Below are 15,475 nucleotides of genomic sequence, written 5' to 3' on the forward strand. Positions count from 1 at the left end.
ACTTAACCTGGCATGGGGGCAGGAAGATTCTTTGGCAAGAAGGTGCTAATTGTACCTCTGATCTGTGAGCTGTGCTAGCAAGGGTGAATTACTTTGGGTTGAAAAAGATTTTAACTCTTTGTGTGCAGACGAAGGCTCTGGTCATTTTAAAACCGGACGCATTCGTGATTTCTTCATGTTGCTGAGATTGTGAATCGTAACAATGGCGTACTGTATATGTCACAGAAAACAACACACTATGCACTCTAGATTAGGCCCAGATTACTTAAATTTGCCCTAATGAAACGGTTTTCGGATGGCGTACTGTAAATGTCACAGAAAACACACTATGGACACTATATTAGGCCCAGATTATTGGAATTTGCCCTAGAGAAACCGTTTTCGAATGGAGTACTGTATATGTCACAGAAAGCCACACATTATGGACACTAGATTTGGCCCAGATTATTGGAATTTGCAATACAGACATTTTTCGGATGGCGTATTGTGTATGTTACGGATGTGTATTACACGCATTGAAAAGCTTTCTTCGAATAATAACTGAGAATTTCGCTCCCTACACTGCCTTTCCCTTCCTACCCTCTGCTGTCCCTGACTATGACTGATCCAAGCACGTGTCATTGGGTGCTATATAGCACCCGATGACGTGTCTCGGCCAGCCAATCACTGTAATGCCAGCAGCCAACATGGCTACTGGCATTACAGTGATGGCAGTACTTACCTGCACGTTTATTGGCTGCTTAGCAGCTGCAAAACGCGCGTGGAGGAGACTCGAGCATGGCGCTCGAGCACATGCGGTACTCGGGCCGAACAGGTATTTGTCCGAACATGCTCGCTCATCACTATTAATTTTAAATGGATAAAAAATGCTGTACAAGATACAGTATATGAACAAAGGTGGAGCTGTTTCTGGAAAAAGTAGGTCATTTTATTAAACCTTGCCAACCCCTTTTAAGCATTTATGGAATCATATCAAACTTAATAAATAAAAATAAAAAAAATTAGTTTTAACAACCATTCTGAGATGCACTAACTAACTTCTTTTTTATTTTTATTTTTTTATCCTCAGCTCCACCTGATCCATTGGAACTCAACGTTATACAGGAACATAGAGGAAGCCTTAGGGCAAGTACACGGGATAGCTATAATTTCCTTATTTGTACAGGTAATCATATTTTCTTTCCATTTAGCTACTTAAATTTAATTTAATATGAAGGTTGTTGTCCTTTTACATGTTGATGCCTTCATGTTCTAATACTTTGTTTGCTTCTATGGTTATAAAGTGACACTGAGACCAAGCACAACCAAACTATTTAGATCCTCTCTTAAATACATTTCTACTATGCTATGCCATTTAAATCACTTTAAAGTAAAGCTTCACATTTGGAGTCACTTTCTAGAATATATCAGAGATAGCAATTAACCCCTTCCCGACTGCAATCCGTTTATATACGTGATATTTGCACATGCCCCGTGCAGCTATCACGTCTATAAACGTCAAGACGGTTCTTTAATCCAAGCACTGCAAAGCGCTTGGATTAAAGCTTCTGCCCCTGCCCTGCTGCTGTCACGGACAGCATACAGTTCCGTAATGCCGGCAAGGGACCAATCAGAGTGGTCCCTTGCCGGCAATCGATCCGATTGGTTAGTCTGTGCAGACTAACCAATCGGATTGCGGCAGTGAAAAAATGCCGGTTTCAGGCTCTGATCTGCGCTCTGCAGATCAGAGCCTGAAACCAGGTAGTGTTCCTCATGCCCCCCGATCTGTGCCCCTCCAAGCCCTTGGTGCCCCTCTGTGCCCCCCTATCTGTGCCCCTCTCCTGCCTCCTGCGCTCATCTCCTGCCCTGATGCGGTCCGCCCCCTCCCCGCCCCATACATTAGTCCTGCCCCAGCCTCCCTCAATGTTGGCGGCCGAATCACATCTGACCCCCCCCCTGCTGTGTGTGATGGCGGCGGCTCCATTCCTGAGCCGCCGCCATCAGGAGAGAGTGTCAGCTCTATGCTGACACTTTGCTGTAACCCCATAGATGCATGGGGTTAATAGAGGGAGGGGGCTCCCTCTCTCCATCATCGGGGATGCCGCGCTCCAACATCGGGGATGCTGCCATGGCAACCGGACGCTTTCCGAAAGCGTCTGCTGTTGCCACCTACAGGGCATCTGATTGTATTATACTTTGCAATGCAAGAGCATTGCAAAGTATAGTTCAGCCATCAGCCCCACTGGATCTTCAAGATCCAAGAGGGACTTGATAAAAAAAAAATTGAAAATAATAAAAGTAAAAATAAATAAATAAAAATGTAAAATTAAAAAAATGTATTGCCTTTTCCTATAAAAAATAAAAATAAATACACATATTAGGTATCACCGCATCTGTAACGACCGTCTCTATAAATATATCACATGATAGACCCCGTCTGATAAACACCATAAAAAAAAAACTGTGTAAAAAAAGCCATTTTTGTCACCTTACATCACAAAAAGTGCAACAGCAAGCGATTAAAAAGGCTTATGACCCCCAAAATAGTACCAATCAAACCGTCACCTCATCCCGCAAACCCTATTTAAGACAATCGCCCAAAAAAAAAAAAAGCTATGGCTCTCAGACTATGGAGACACTAAAACATCATTTTTTCTGGTTTCAGAAATGCTATTATTGTGTAAAACTTAAATAAAAAAAAATAAAAAAACATATTAGGTATTGCCACGTCCGTAACTATCTGCTCTATAAAACTGTGACATGACCCAACCCCTCAGATAAACGCTGTAAAAATAAATAAATAAAAACTGTTCCAAAACAGCCAATTTTTTGGTCACCTTGCCCCATAAAGTGTAATAATGAATGATCAAAAAATCCTATGTACCTAAAAATGGTACCAATAAAAACCTCAACTCTTTCTGCAAAAAACGAGCCCCTGCACAAGACGATCGGCAGAAAAATAAAAAACATATGGCGTTCAGAAAATGGACACACAAAAACATAATTTCTTTTTCAAAAATGCTTCATTATGTAAAACTGAAACAAACCAACAAAGAAAGTAGACATATTTGATATCATTGTGTCCGTAACAACCTGCTCCATAAAAATAGCACATGATCTACCCTGTCAGATGAATCTTGTAAAAAAAAAAAAAAAAAACGGTGCCAAAACAGCCATTTTTCGGTTACCTTGCCTCACAAAAAACTTAATATAGAGCAATTAAAAATCATATGTACCCCAAAATAGTACCAATAAAACTGGCACCTTATCCCCTAGTTTCCAAAATAGGGTCACTTTTTGGGAGTTTCTACTGTATGGGTGCATCAGGGGGCTTTAAATGGGACAAGGCATCTAAAACCAGTCCAGCAAAATCTGCCTTCCAAAAACCATACGGCGTTCCTTTCCTTCTGCACCCTGCCGTGCGCCCCTTACATCAGTTTATGACCACATGTGGGGTGTTTCTCTAAACCGCAGAATCAGGGTAATAAATATTGAGTTTTGTTTGGCTGTTAACCCTCAATGTGTTAAAGAAAAAAAATTTAATAAAATGGAAAATCTGCCAAAAAAGTGAAATTTAGAAATGTCATCTCCATTTTCCTTTAATTCTTGTGGAACACCTAAAGTGTTAACAAAGTTTGTAAAATCAGTTTTGAGTTGCTTGAGGAGTGTAGTTTCTACAATGGGGTCATTTATGGGGGGTTTCCACTTTGTAAGCCCCACAAAGTGACTTTAGACCTGAACTGGTCCTTAAAAAGTGGGTTTTGGAAAGAACTGCTTGTAAACTTCTAAGCCTTTTAACGTCCTAAAAAAAAAAAAGACATTTCCAAAATGATGCCAACATAAAGTAGACATATGGGAAATGTTAAGTAATAAATATTTTTCTAGGTATGACTTTCTGTTTTAGAAGCAGAGAAATGAAAATTTAGAAAATTGTGAGTTTTTCAAAATTTTTGGTAAATTTTGGATTTTTTCATAAATAAAGGTGAAATATATTGACTAAAATTTTTGACTATCATGAAGTACAATATGTCACAAGAAAACAATCTCAGAATGGCTTGGATAAATATAAGTGTTCCAAAGCTATTACAACATAAAGTGACGCATGTCAGATTTGTAAATTTTGACCTGGACACTGGGGCATCAATAACCCTTGGTCATGAAAGGGTTAAGGATGAGCGAATCGACTTTGCATAAAAGTTCGAATAGCTCCGTACAGTATTGAAACAAAGTTCTATGCGAATCAACTTCGGATGTTTCATCCGAAGTCTATTCACTCATCCCTAATAGCAATCAGTGCTATAATTAATGAATTGTTAGTCTTTGCCAATAGGCAATACATAAAATGTCAACCACATTCTGCTGACTGGTCTGCAGAGCAACCAAAGGAAATTTTATGCATAGCTCCCTTTCAGAAATTTCTTTACATTTAGGTCTCGTTCACATGAACGTGTGATGCCCGTTGCCATATTCCAGACCGCATTTGCGGAGATGGGGAACGGTGCATAACGGAAGAATGGAATGGAACACTACGGAAGCACTACGGAGTGCTTTCTAGGGTTCCGTTCCGTGCTTCCGCACCGCAAATAGATAGAGCTTGCTCTATCCTTTTGTGGAACGGAAGGATCGCAGTGAATGGGTCTGCGATCCCCATGCGCCTGCCTCACGGACGGTGCAATTTGCGGTCCACAGCATGGGCACGGGCTTTACACGTTCGTGTGAACGAGCCCTTAAGGGGAGATTTTTGGTAACATTGTAATTATTATGAAAATTCTATTTTTGCCACATACAATACATCGTAAGGGTTACTGTACATACGGTATTCAGTATTTTCTAGGTGGACAGTGACTTCTAGTTGTTGGCCTACAGCACTCTGTTTCATTGTCCATCTTTTGTGCTGTACCCATATAATTTGAAATGCATTTGTATATTTCTCATAAATCCATAATAAAGGAAGCATAGTAATAAGTACACTGCTCAAAAAAATAAAGGGAACACAAAAATAACACATCCTAGATCTGAATTAATTAAATATTTTTCTGAAATACTTTGTTCTTTACATAGTTGAATGTGCTGACAACAAAATCACACAAAAATAAAAAAATGGAAATCAAATTTTTTAACCCATGGAGGTCTGGATTTGGAGTCACACTCAAAATTAAAGTGGAAAAACACACTACAGGCTGATCCAACATTGATGTAATGTCCTTAAAACAAGTCAAAATGAGGCTCAGTAGTGTGTGTGGCCTCCACGTGCCTGTATGACCTCCCTACAATGCCTGTGCATGCTCCTGATGAGGTGGCGGACGGACTCCTGAGGGATCTCCTCCCAGACCTGGACTAAAGCATCTGCCAACTCCTGGACAGTCTGTGGTGCAACGTGACGTTGGTGGATAGAGCGAGACATGATGTCCCAGATGTGCTCAATTGGATTCAGGTCTGGGGAACGGAGGCGGGCCAGTCCATAGCATTAATGCCTTCGTCTTGCAGGAACTGCTGACACACTCCAGCCACATGAGGTCTAGCATTGTCTTGCATTAGGAGGAACCCAGGGCCAACCGCACTAGCATATGGTCTCACAAGGGGTCTGAGGATCTCATCTCGGTACCTAATGGCAGTCAGGCTACCTCTGGCGAGCACATGGAGGGCTGTGCGGCCCTCCAAAGAAATGCCACCCCACACCATTACTGACCCAATGCCAAATCGGTCATGCTGGAGGATGTTGCAGGCAGCAGAACGTTCTCCACGGCGTCTCCAGACTCTGTCACGTCTGTCACATGTGCTCAGTGTGAACCTGCTTTCATCTGTGAAGAGCACAGGGCGCCAGTGGCGAATCTGCCAATCTTGGTGTTCTCTGGCAAATGCCAAACGTCCTGCACGGTGTTGGGCTGTAAGCAGAACCCCCACCTGTGGACGTCGGGCCCTCATATCACCCTCATGGAGTCTGTTTCTAACCGTTTGAGCAGACACATGCACATTTGTGGCCTGCTGGAGGTCATTTTGCAGGGCTCTGGCAGTGCTCCTCCTGTTCCTCCTTGCACAAAGGCGGAGGTAGCGGTCCTGCTGCTGGGTTGTTGCTCTCCTACGGCCTCCTCCACGTCTCCTGATGTATTGGCCTGTCTCCTGGTAGCGCCTCCATGCTCTGGACACTACGCTGACAGACACAGCAAACCTTCTTGCCACAGCTCGCATTGATGTGCCATCCTGGATAAGCTGCACTACCTGAGCCATTTGTGTGGGTTGTAGACTCCGTCTCATGCTGCAACTAGAGTGAAAGCACCGCCAGCATTCAAAAGTGACCAAAACATCAGCCAGGAAGCATAGGAACTGAGAAGTGGTCAGGTCACCACCTGCAGAACCACTCCTTTATTGGGGGTGTCTTGCTAATTGCCTATAATTTCCACCTGTTGTCTATCCCATTTGCACAACAGCATGTGAAATTGATTGTCACTCAGTGTTGCTTCCTAAGTGGACAGTTTGATTTCACAGAAGTGTGATTGACTTGGAGTTACATTGTGTTGTTTAAGTGTTCCCTTTATTTTTTTGAGCAGTGTATTTTCAGGCGAAGGGAGCCTCTTTATAGCAACATAGTTGTTTGATTATATAGGTTGTCTATAAATTTTCAAAAAATCCCCCAATCAGTAGAAACCTCTGTCTAGTGTGAAAGTGAAAAATGGGAGGAGGGAGATACAGCTGCAGCTTTTTATTCAATGTTTTGGTGAAAGCAGCATGAGGGAGACATTGGTAGGAGTACAGCATAGGGAAGATATGACTGGATCAACTTTCACATTACCTACCTAAGGATTGGTCCCATTTTTTTTTTTTTTTATTAGTTTTTTCCTTCCTACATTCCAATGGCCATAACTTTTTCTGTCCATATAGCCCATATATTCATACTAGGGTTTATTTTGTGTGGAATAAGCATTTTTTTAATGGCGCCATTTAATTTACCATGACTTGAAAAATGGGGAATACATTTTTTGTGGGGTGAAATTCAGAGCTATATGAGGACATGTTTTTTGCAGGATGAAGTGTAGTTTTTATTGGTACCATTTTTGGGGCACATATGACCTTTTGATCATGGTTATCAAATTTTTTGGGAGGGCACAAAGTAAACAAAAAATGTTTAATTGTATGTTTAAAAATTTTTTTCCCACAGGAAAAATATTTATATATTTTAATATTCCAGACATTTTTGGATACAGTGATACATGTTTATAATTTATTTTTATATGTAAATTTGGTTAAGGGGGGTGATATAAATTTGTAATATTTTTGAGTTTTTTTTTATATTTTTAAACCTTTTTTTTTTTTCACATAACTCCATTTAATTTACCATGACTTGAAAAATGGGGAATACATTTTTTGTGGGGTGAAATTTTCTAACAGCCATAACTTTTTTATATTTCTGTCTTCAGAGCTATATGATGACTTGTTTTTTGCAGGATGAAGTAATATAAATTTGTAATATTTTTGAGTTATTTTTTTAATATTTTTAAACCTTTTTTTTTTTTAACATAACATTTAACCCCCTTAGGAGACTAGAACCTGGGATTTTCTGATCGCTTGTCCCATATTTCTGACGCTCTGCCTGCTGAGCTGTGCCTCATGCTTGGCTTTATAGGCAGTCTACTATGACATGCCTGGGAATGTTCAGCAGGCCCCAGGCTGTCATGGTACCTGATCGGAGCCCTGCAATTTCACTGTGGGGAGGCTCTGATAGGAAGGCAGGTGGAGCCCCCTACCTTTACCTAACTCCACAGAGGCCATGAACACTATTGAAAGCAGCATCTGAGAGGTAAATTGACCAGGTTCGATGTCAGATTCCGGCAGCAGCCTACTCCGTACATCCTCTCAGTCTTAATGGTGTACAGGTATGCCATTATATATTACCCATATTAACTAAACCTAAATGCAAAAAACTCAAAGGAAAGAACCGTGAATAGCCGGTGACTCTGATGACACGTGTGGGTGTATGACAGCTGTTTTAATCATTGTTTCTCTTTTGTGTCTTTTGTGTTTTAGATAGGAAAAGAACACATAGGCCTAAAAGCCATTACAGACATTCTTGAGGATATCCAGTATAAGGTAAGTCGTTTCACAAGGTCAGCAGCATATGTCTTGTGTGAACAATAAAGGGGATATACTGTTAACATATATTCATCATGAGTACTAAAATTATGCCATTGTTTGCTTTGACAACATAGTTGACCTTCTCTTGAAACCATTTACTTAAATAAACTTTCCAACAGGGAGACAATTTATCTCCTACAGTATACTTATCTTTATTTTATCTTACAACAACATAAAAATGCTTATTTTTTTCCCCCAAGCGGAACAAACTTAAAGAAGGTGTCTGGCCACTTAAAGGCTATGTACACCTTTTGGGGGCAATTCTTTTTATTATTGCATTGCACTCATTTTGAGCTAAAAATAATTGTTTGAATTGGTGTCCTTTTTTTTCTGTACAGAAATGACATGCTCTAGAAGCACCCTTTAGATTTTTTGTCTTTTCCGTCAGACCACCAGTAGACGGACACCTTATCTCTGCTTTCTGGCGTACTAAACACTCATGATAGCTCAGTTCTTATCTAACTAATAGGAATGTGGGTTAAATAAGTGTTTAACCTCTCAGTAGTTTGGATATAAGGTTTATTAGACAGAACAGCTCAATATTTTAAGGCTACTTTCACACTAGCGTTCGGGGCTCCGCTTGTGAGTTCCGTTTGAAGGCTCTCACAAGCGGCTCCGAACGCATCCGTCCAGCCCTAATGCATTCTGAGTGGATGCGGATCCGCTCAGAATGCATCAGTCTGGCACCGTTTGTCCTCCGCTCAGCAGGCGGACACCTGAACGCAGCTTGCAGCGTTCGGGTGGTGTCCGCCTGGCCGTGCGGAGGCAAACGGATCCGTCCAGACTTACAATGTAAGTCAATGGGGACGGATCCGTTTGAAGTTGACACAGTATGGCTCAATTTTCAAACGGATCCGTCCCCCATTGACTTTCAATGTAAAGTCAAAACGGATCCGTTTGCATTATCATGAACAAAAAAAAATAAAATTTTTTTTTTTTTTTTGTTTTGTTCATGGTAATGCAAACGGATCCGTTCTGAACGGATCTAAACGTTTGCATTATAGGTGCGGATCCGTCTGTGCAGATACCAGACGGATCCGCACCTAACGCAGGTGTGAAAGTAGCCTTATAGAGGCCAATTGAAAAAATTATTTGCAGCCAAAAATGAGTAGCGTGCTATCATAAAATATAATGCCTCCGAAGCTGTGCATAGCCTTTTAAAATGGAGAAAGAAAAAAAACACACGCTCAGAATGCTTTAAAATAATAAAAGAAATAATATACACTATACACCTTACCAATCCGCCCCTCTCCCCCCTCTGCAGCTCCAATGCTTCTTGGGTTCCCTACTGGTCCCTGTACTTCCTGGTCCCTGTTGACATGTTGGTCAATTACTAGCTGTAGCCGGTCAGTGCTATTTTTTTTATCATTTGAAAATAAGTAGGGTTGAGCGAACCCGAACTGTAAAGTTGGGGTTCGTACCGAACTTTAGGATTTTTGGACCCTGGACCCGAACCCGAACATTTCAGTAAAAGTTTGCGTTCGGTGTTCGGCGCTTTTTGAAAGGCTGCAGAGCAGCCAATCAACAAGCGTTTGACTCTGTGCCCTTAGAAGCCATCACAGCCATGCCTACTAATGGCATGGCTGTGATTGGCCAGTGCAGCATGTGACCCAGCCTCTATATAAGCTGGAGTCTCGTAGTGCTGCACGTCACTCTGCTGTTACTAGTGTAGGGAGAGGATGCTGCTGGTGATTTCAGGGAGAGAATAGGAGAGAATCTTTGTTCAGAACATGAATCTAACTCGGCGATCAACATACATTTAGTTGTGTGGGTGCAGGGCACAATCTTTTTACCCTGCTCTGAGCCCAGTGACCGAAAAAAAACACCTTTTATCCGCCTGTTAGGTGGGCGGCGGCGGCGGCCATTTTATGTAAGCTCAGTGCACCAGCACTGCATCTGAGCTTTTGTGACATTGAAATTCAATCTTGGAAAACTGCAATAATAATCTGGTTGTAAAAAAAATTACCCTTTTTTGGCAATATACAACATCTCGTGCATTTGCAGGATTAGTCAGTGTGCAATTTAAGCTAGAAATACAGCCATAATTTTCGGGGTTTTTGTGCAAAATACACTATTTTACATCCCTAGCTGCATCTGGACATGTGAAATTCAAACGTTACATACAGCTTTCATATTCTGTTTTTTACTATATACAATATCTGGATTAGTCAGTGTGCACTTTAAGCTAGAAATACAGCCATAATTTTCTGGGTTTTTAAAAACACACTTTTTTGCCAAAATACACAATTTTACAGCCCTTGCAGCATCAGCACGTGTGAAATTCAAGGGTCATATTCTGTTATTAAACAAACACCAGTTTGGGGGAAAAAAGTTTATTTTGCAGCCTTTGCTGTACATGTCATTATGAGATACACACTTTAGATACTGTGTTTCTATTCAGGTATTTGAAATACAGCCATTATGGGCACAAATCTTTTAATTGCGGCCTAGTGTGGGTCAGGGCGTGTGAGATACACCCTTTATATACAGGGGTTATATTCAGTTATTTGAAATACAGCCATTTTGGGCAAACAAATTTAATTGAGGCTTAGTCTGGATCAGGGCGTGTGAGATACACCCTGTACATACTGTCGTTCTATTCTGCTATTAATTAAACACCCATTTAGGGCAAGATCCTAAATTTGAAAATGATGAAGAGAGCGTCAAATAAGGGACGTGGCCCAGGTCGTGGTGCTGCTAGTGGAGCTCCTGTTGCAGGGAGAGGATGTGGTCGATCTGTGCTAGCTACAGGCACAAGTGAAACCCCTTCCTCAGGTGTGAGTAGGCGACAGAACCTGCAGCGGTATTTGGACGGGCCTAAGGCAGCTCTACGAATGGTGAGGCCTGAACAAGTACAGGCGATAGTAAATTGGGTTGCTGACAGTGCCTCCAGTTCCTTCACATTGTCTCCTACCCAGTCCCCTGCTGAAAGATCAGAGTTGGCACCTGCAGCCCATGTCCATCAGTCTTTCATCTCACCCCCTTGCAAATCAGCCAAACAGTCTGAGCCCCAAGTCATGCAGCAGTCTCTTCTGCTTTTTGATGAACAGGTTAGCAGGGTTTCCCAGGGCCATCCGCCTAGCCCTACCCCAGAAGTGGAAGAGATTGAGTGCACCGATGCCCAACCACTTATCTTTCAAGATGAGTACATAGGAGGACCATCGCAGCACGTCTCGGATGATGATGAAACACAGGTGCCAACTTCTGGGGCTTTCGAAAGTGTGCAGACAGACAAGGAGGGCAGGGGTGAAGACTGGGTGGAAGATGATGTGGAGGACAATGAGGTCCTCGATCCCACATGGAATCAAGGTCATGTGAGTGAACTATGTAGTTCGGAAGAAGAGGCGGTGGTCGCACAGAGCCACCAGCACAGCAGAAGAGGGAGCAGGGTGCAAAAGCGGAGCGGCCGTCCTCTAGACAGTACGCCTGCTACTGCCCACCGCAGCAAGGGATCGAGCACACCAAAACCAGCTCCAAGGAGTTACCTGGCGTGGCAGTTCTTCAGACAATGTGCTGACGACAAGACACGAGTGGTTTGCACGCTGTGAAATCAGAGCCTGAAGCCAGGCATAAACGTTCTCAACCTGAGCACAACCTGCATAACCAGGCATCTAAGTGCAAAGCACGAGCTGCAGTGGAGTAGACACCTCAAAAACCAAGAAAGATCTCTGGCTTCTCCTGCTTCCTCTTCTGATGCAGTCTCAGCCTCTTCATCCACCTCTGGAGTAACAGTGCCACCTGCCACCCCGCAAACGGAGTATTTTCCAGCTACACCACCACCTGGGTCACCAAGCATCTCCACAATGTCCCACAGAAGCGTTCAGCTCTCCATCTCCCAAACACTGGAGAGGAAGAGGAAGTACCCCCCTACCCACCCGCGATCCCCTGAATGCCAGCATTTCTAAATTACTGGCTTTTGAAATGCTGTCATTCTGTCTGGTGGAGATGGATAGTTTTAAAGGCCTTATGGCGGTGGCTGTCCCACAGTACGTCGTGCCCAGCCGCCATTACTTTTCCAGGCGAGCCATCCCTTCCCTGCACAACCAAGTAGGGGACAAAATCAGGTGTGCACTGCGCAACGCCATCTGTGGCAAGGTGCATCTCACTACGGATATGTGGATCCAGTAAGCACGGTCAGGAACATTATATATCTCCATAACAGTACACTGGGTAAATGCAGTGGCAGCCGGGCCTGAGGCGGATAGCAGTTTGGCGCATGTCCTTCCACCACCCAGGATTGTAGGGCACTTCAGTTTGCCTCCTGTTGCTTCCTCCTCCTCCTCCGCTTCCTCATCTTCTACCGGCTCTTCATCCGGTCAGCATAACACCTTCACCACCAACTTCAGCACAGCCAGGGGTAAACGATGGCAGGCAGTTTTAAAACTTATCCGAGGAGGACAGGGAACGCCTGAATGAACCAATAGAACTGGAGGAATTATGTGATACTCTGAAATCGATAAAGGGTAACTCTAGCCCCGGGCCGGATGGTCTTCCCTTTGAGATATATAGAAGATATGGGGAGGTTATTCTCCCAGTACTTCTGCGGGTCCTTAATGAATCTCTGGACAGGGGGGAACTTCCTGCCTCCCTTTCAGAGGCTGTAATAACCCTGATAGGGAAAAAAGGGAAGGACGAGAGCAAGGTGGACTCGTATTGCCCCATCTCTCTTCTCAACACGGATTTTAAAATATGCGCCAAATTGCTGGCAAATCGCTTAAAAAAAAGTTATAGACAAAATAATACACCCAGATCAATCGGGGTTTATACCTAAACGTCAGGCTCAAATGAATATTCGCCGGGCCCTCCTGAATATCCAGATGAGCGGAGAGGGCGCCCACTCCATCCTGTCATTGGACGCAGAAAAAGCGGTTGACAGGGTGGAGTGGGCATACCTCTGGAATATAATGCGCAAGCTAAATTTGGGGGAAAAATTTATTAGTTGGGTACAACTACTTTACCAACATCCGAAAGTAAGGATCAAAATCAACGGAGAGACATCGGAATCGATAACATTACAAAGGGGAACTAGGCAGGGGTGCCCTCTCTCCCCATTATTGTTCGCCATATTTGTCGAACCGCTAGCATGTAAGGTGCGATCAGACGATAATATCAGGGGGTTTGGGAGCAGGGGCGCCTCAGACAAAATGTGTTTATATGCGGATGACGTCTTGTTTTTTTTGAAAGGGGGGGCGACGACGGTTCCATATCTGATGCGAATTGTAAATCAATTCGGTCAAATTTCTGGCTTTAGGGTGAATTGGATGAAATCGGTGCTGCTCCCAATCGGCTACGAAACCAGGAGAACGGATATTAATGTTAAAATACTAAAACCCACAGACGCACTGGAATATCTTGGAATAAAAATTAGTGCGAGGATCCAGGAGTATATAGAACTGAATATTTCCCCCCTGCTCAAAAGGGTTAAAAATAAAATAAGTATCTGGCAAAAAATACTGATAAGACAGGCAGATCGAATCGCCATCATCAAGATGATTTTGCTGCCGCAGATGCTTTATGTTATATCCTCCTGTCCTGTTTGGATAGGTGACCACCTTTTTAATGTACTGGAAGGATTGATAAATTATCTTGTATGGGTAAAAAAAAGGGTCAGGCTTAAACAAAAATATTTATGGCTCGATGAAGAAGACGGTGGTTTGTCCGTGCCCTGCTTCAGAGGCTACTATTATGCATCCCAGCTACAATGGTTAATGACAGAGGACGACAGACTACAGCATTATCTAGTGGGCGAGTTTGCAGGTCTCCAATACAACATTTTTAGTGTCCTGGAAGCTGGGATATTAAAATTAAAGGGTAAGAAGTGCCCTATTAGTAATATGATGCACTTGATTTGGGTGAACGTTAAAAAATTACTAGGTATAAATTATTCATTAAAGATTACCCCTTTATGGGGGAATATAAACTTAGGTGAGTTTCAGAGGTTAGATGATTATGTATTTTGGGAAAAAAATGGTATTAAGTTTATTTCACAGATTGAGATAAAAGGAAAGCTCAGGACACTAGAAGAATTAGGGCTTAGTATAAAACTAGACACCCTTACACGTTTTAGATACTTTCGGTTAAAACACGCATTTGACACTTCCGAGAATAAAGAGTATTTAATCACCAAACAATCAGAATTTGTAGAATTTTGTTGTCACAACAAGGGGACCAAAATATCAATATCACAGATATATAAAAAAATTAAAAGGGGTTTAGGGGGAGTGATTAAGTTTTAATAGTGAACGAAAATGGGCACTAGAAGTGGAACCCAACGCTCTAGACTGGAGATGCATTTATAAAAGTATAAAAAGAAGTACAGCATCGAGTAATTTTAGACTGATACAGTTCTTTATTATCCATCGTACCTATATCACTCCATGGGTGCTGAGTAGGAGGTATAAAACAAGGGACTCCAGATGCTGGAAGTGCAGGATGGATAATGCGGATTTCACCCACTTGATCTGGTACTGCCCCCTAATTCAGGATTTTTAGACTCAGGTTTTTCGGGAGCTGACCAGATCGACTGGGTGTTCTGCTCCACTGGAGATCTCTACAGCGGTGCTTGGATATATCAGGAAAATAGGTCTTGATAGAGAAATCGAAATGAAATGGGCCAAAGGATTAATGCTAGCGCGGGTTGTAGTGGCTAGAGAGTGGGGGGCGGACACACCACCAAATATCGAAGAGTGGAAGAACTTATGCGGGAGGGTGCGCAGATATGAATATACCTGTACCAAAAAATAACAAAAGGAAAATAGTAAGGAATAGTAGAAAAGAGGGGATTTAGGAGCAGGAAGGAAGTGATAAATTAACGATTGAGATATGAGTGAAACCCCTGATATGAGATCATGAAATCAATTTCTTCTTTTTGGTTTTCTTTTTTTTTCTTTTTGTGGTAACCATCAAGACAACCATGGGGGGAGGGGCAAGGGGGGGGGGTTACATTTGCTTATTATATAGGCATGACATGAGAAAAGAAATAGGATAGGGATAGAATCCTGATGTTGATTGATAAGTGAGTAACAAATGTATGAGTATATACAGGAAATATCTTCGCTTATGTCCTTATGTATTATTGCTTATTGTCATGTCTTTTTCTCTGAATTTTTATATGATGAATTGGAAAAATAAAAATACTCTAATTTAAAAAAAAAAACTTATCTGTTTGGGGGACAAACCCCACACCGCGCAGAAGCTGTGGATGGGCCTTGAAAACAGACCGATGCGTGGTTTGTGCCAGTGAGCCTCAAGCCCGGCCTGGTGGTGTGCGATAATGGGCGAAATCTCGTAGCAGCTCTGGGACTAGCTGGTTTGACGCACATTCCTTGCCTGGCGCATGTGCTGAATTTGGTGGTGCAGAGATTCC

At 42.5% G+C, this 15,475-nt stretch overlaps 1 protein-coding gene across 1 annotated transcript in view; it reads left to right on the forward strand.

Moving 5' to 3' along the window:
• The window catches only part of CA8 (carbonic anhydrase 8), a 244,959-nt gene that overhangs the window by 104,703 nt on the left and 124,781 nt on the right, over window positions 1–15,475 (forward strand). The window contains exons 4-5 of the mRNA XM_040432967.1: window positions 1,070–1,165; window positions 8,002–8,064. Coding sequence (XP_040288901.1) covers window positions 1,070–1,165; window positions 8,002–8,064 — 159 coding nt within the window. The remainder of the gene's footprint in view (window positions 1–1,069; window positions 1,166–8,001; window positions 8,065–15,475) is intronic.

Source organism: Bufo bufo, chromosome 5, assembly GCF_905171765.1.
Source record: "Bufo bufo chromosome 5, aBufBuf1.1, whole genome shotgun sequence".
Lineage (NCBI taxonomy): Eukaryota > Metazoa > Chordata > Amphibia > Anura > Bufonidae > Bufo > Bufo bufo.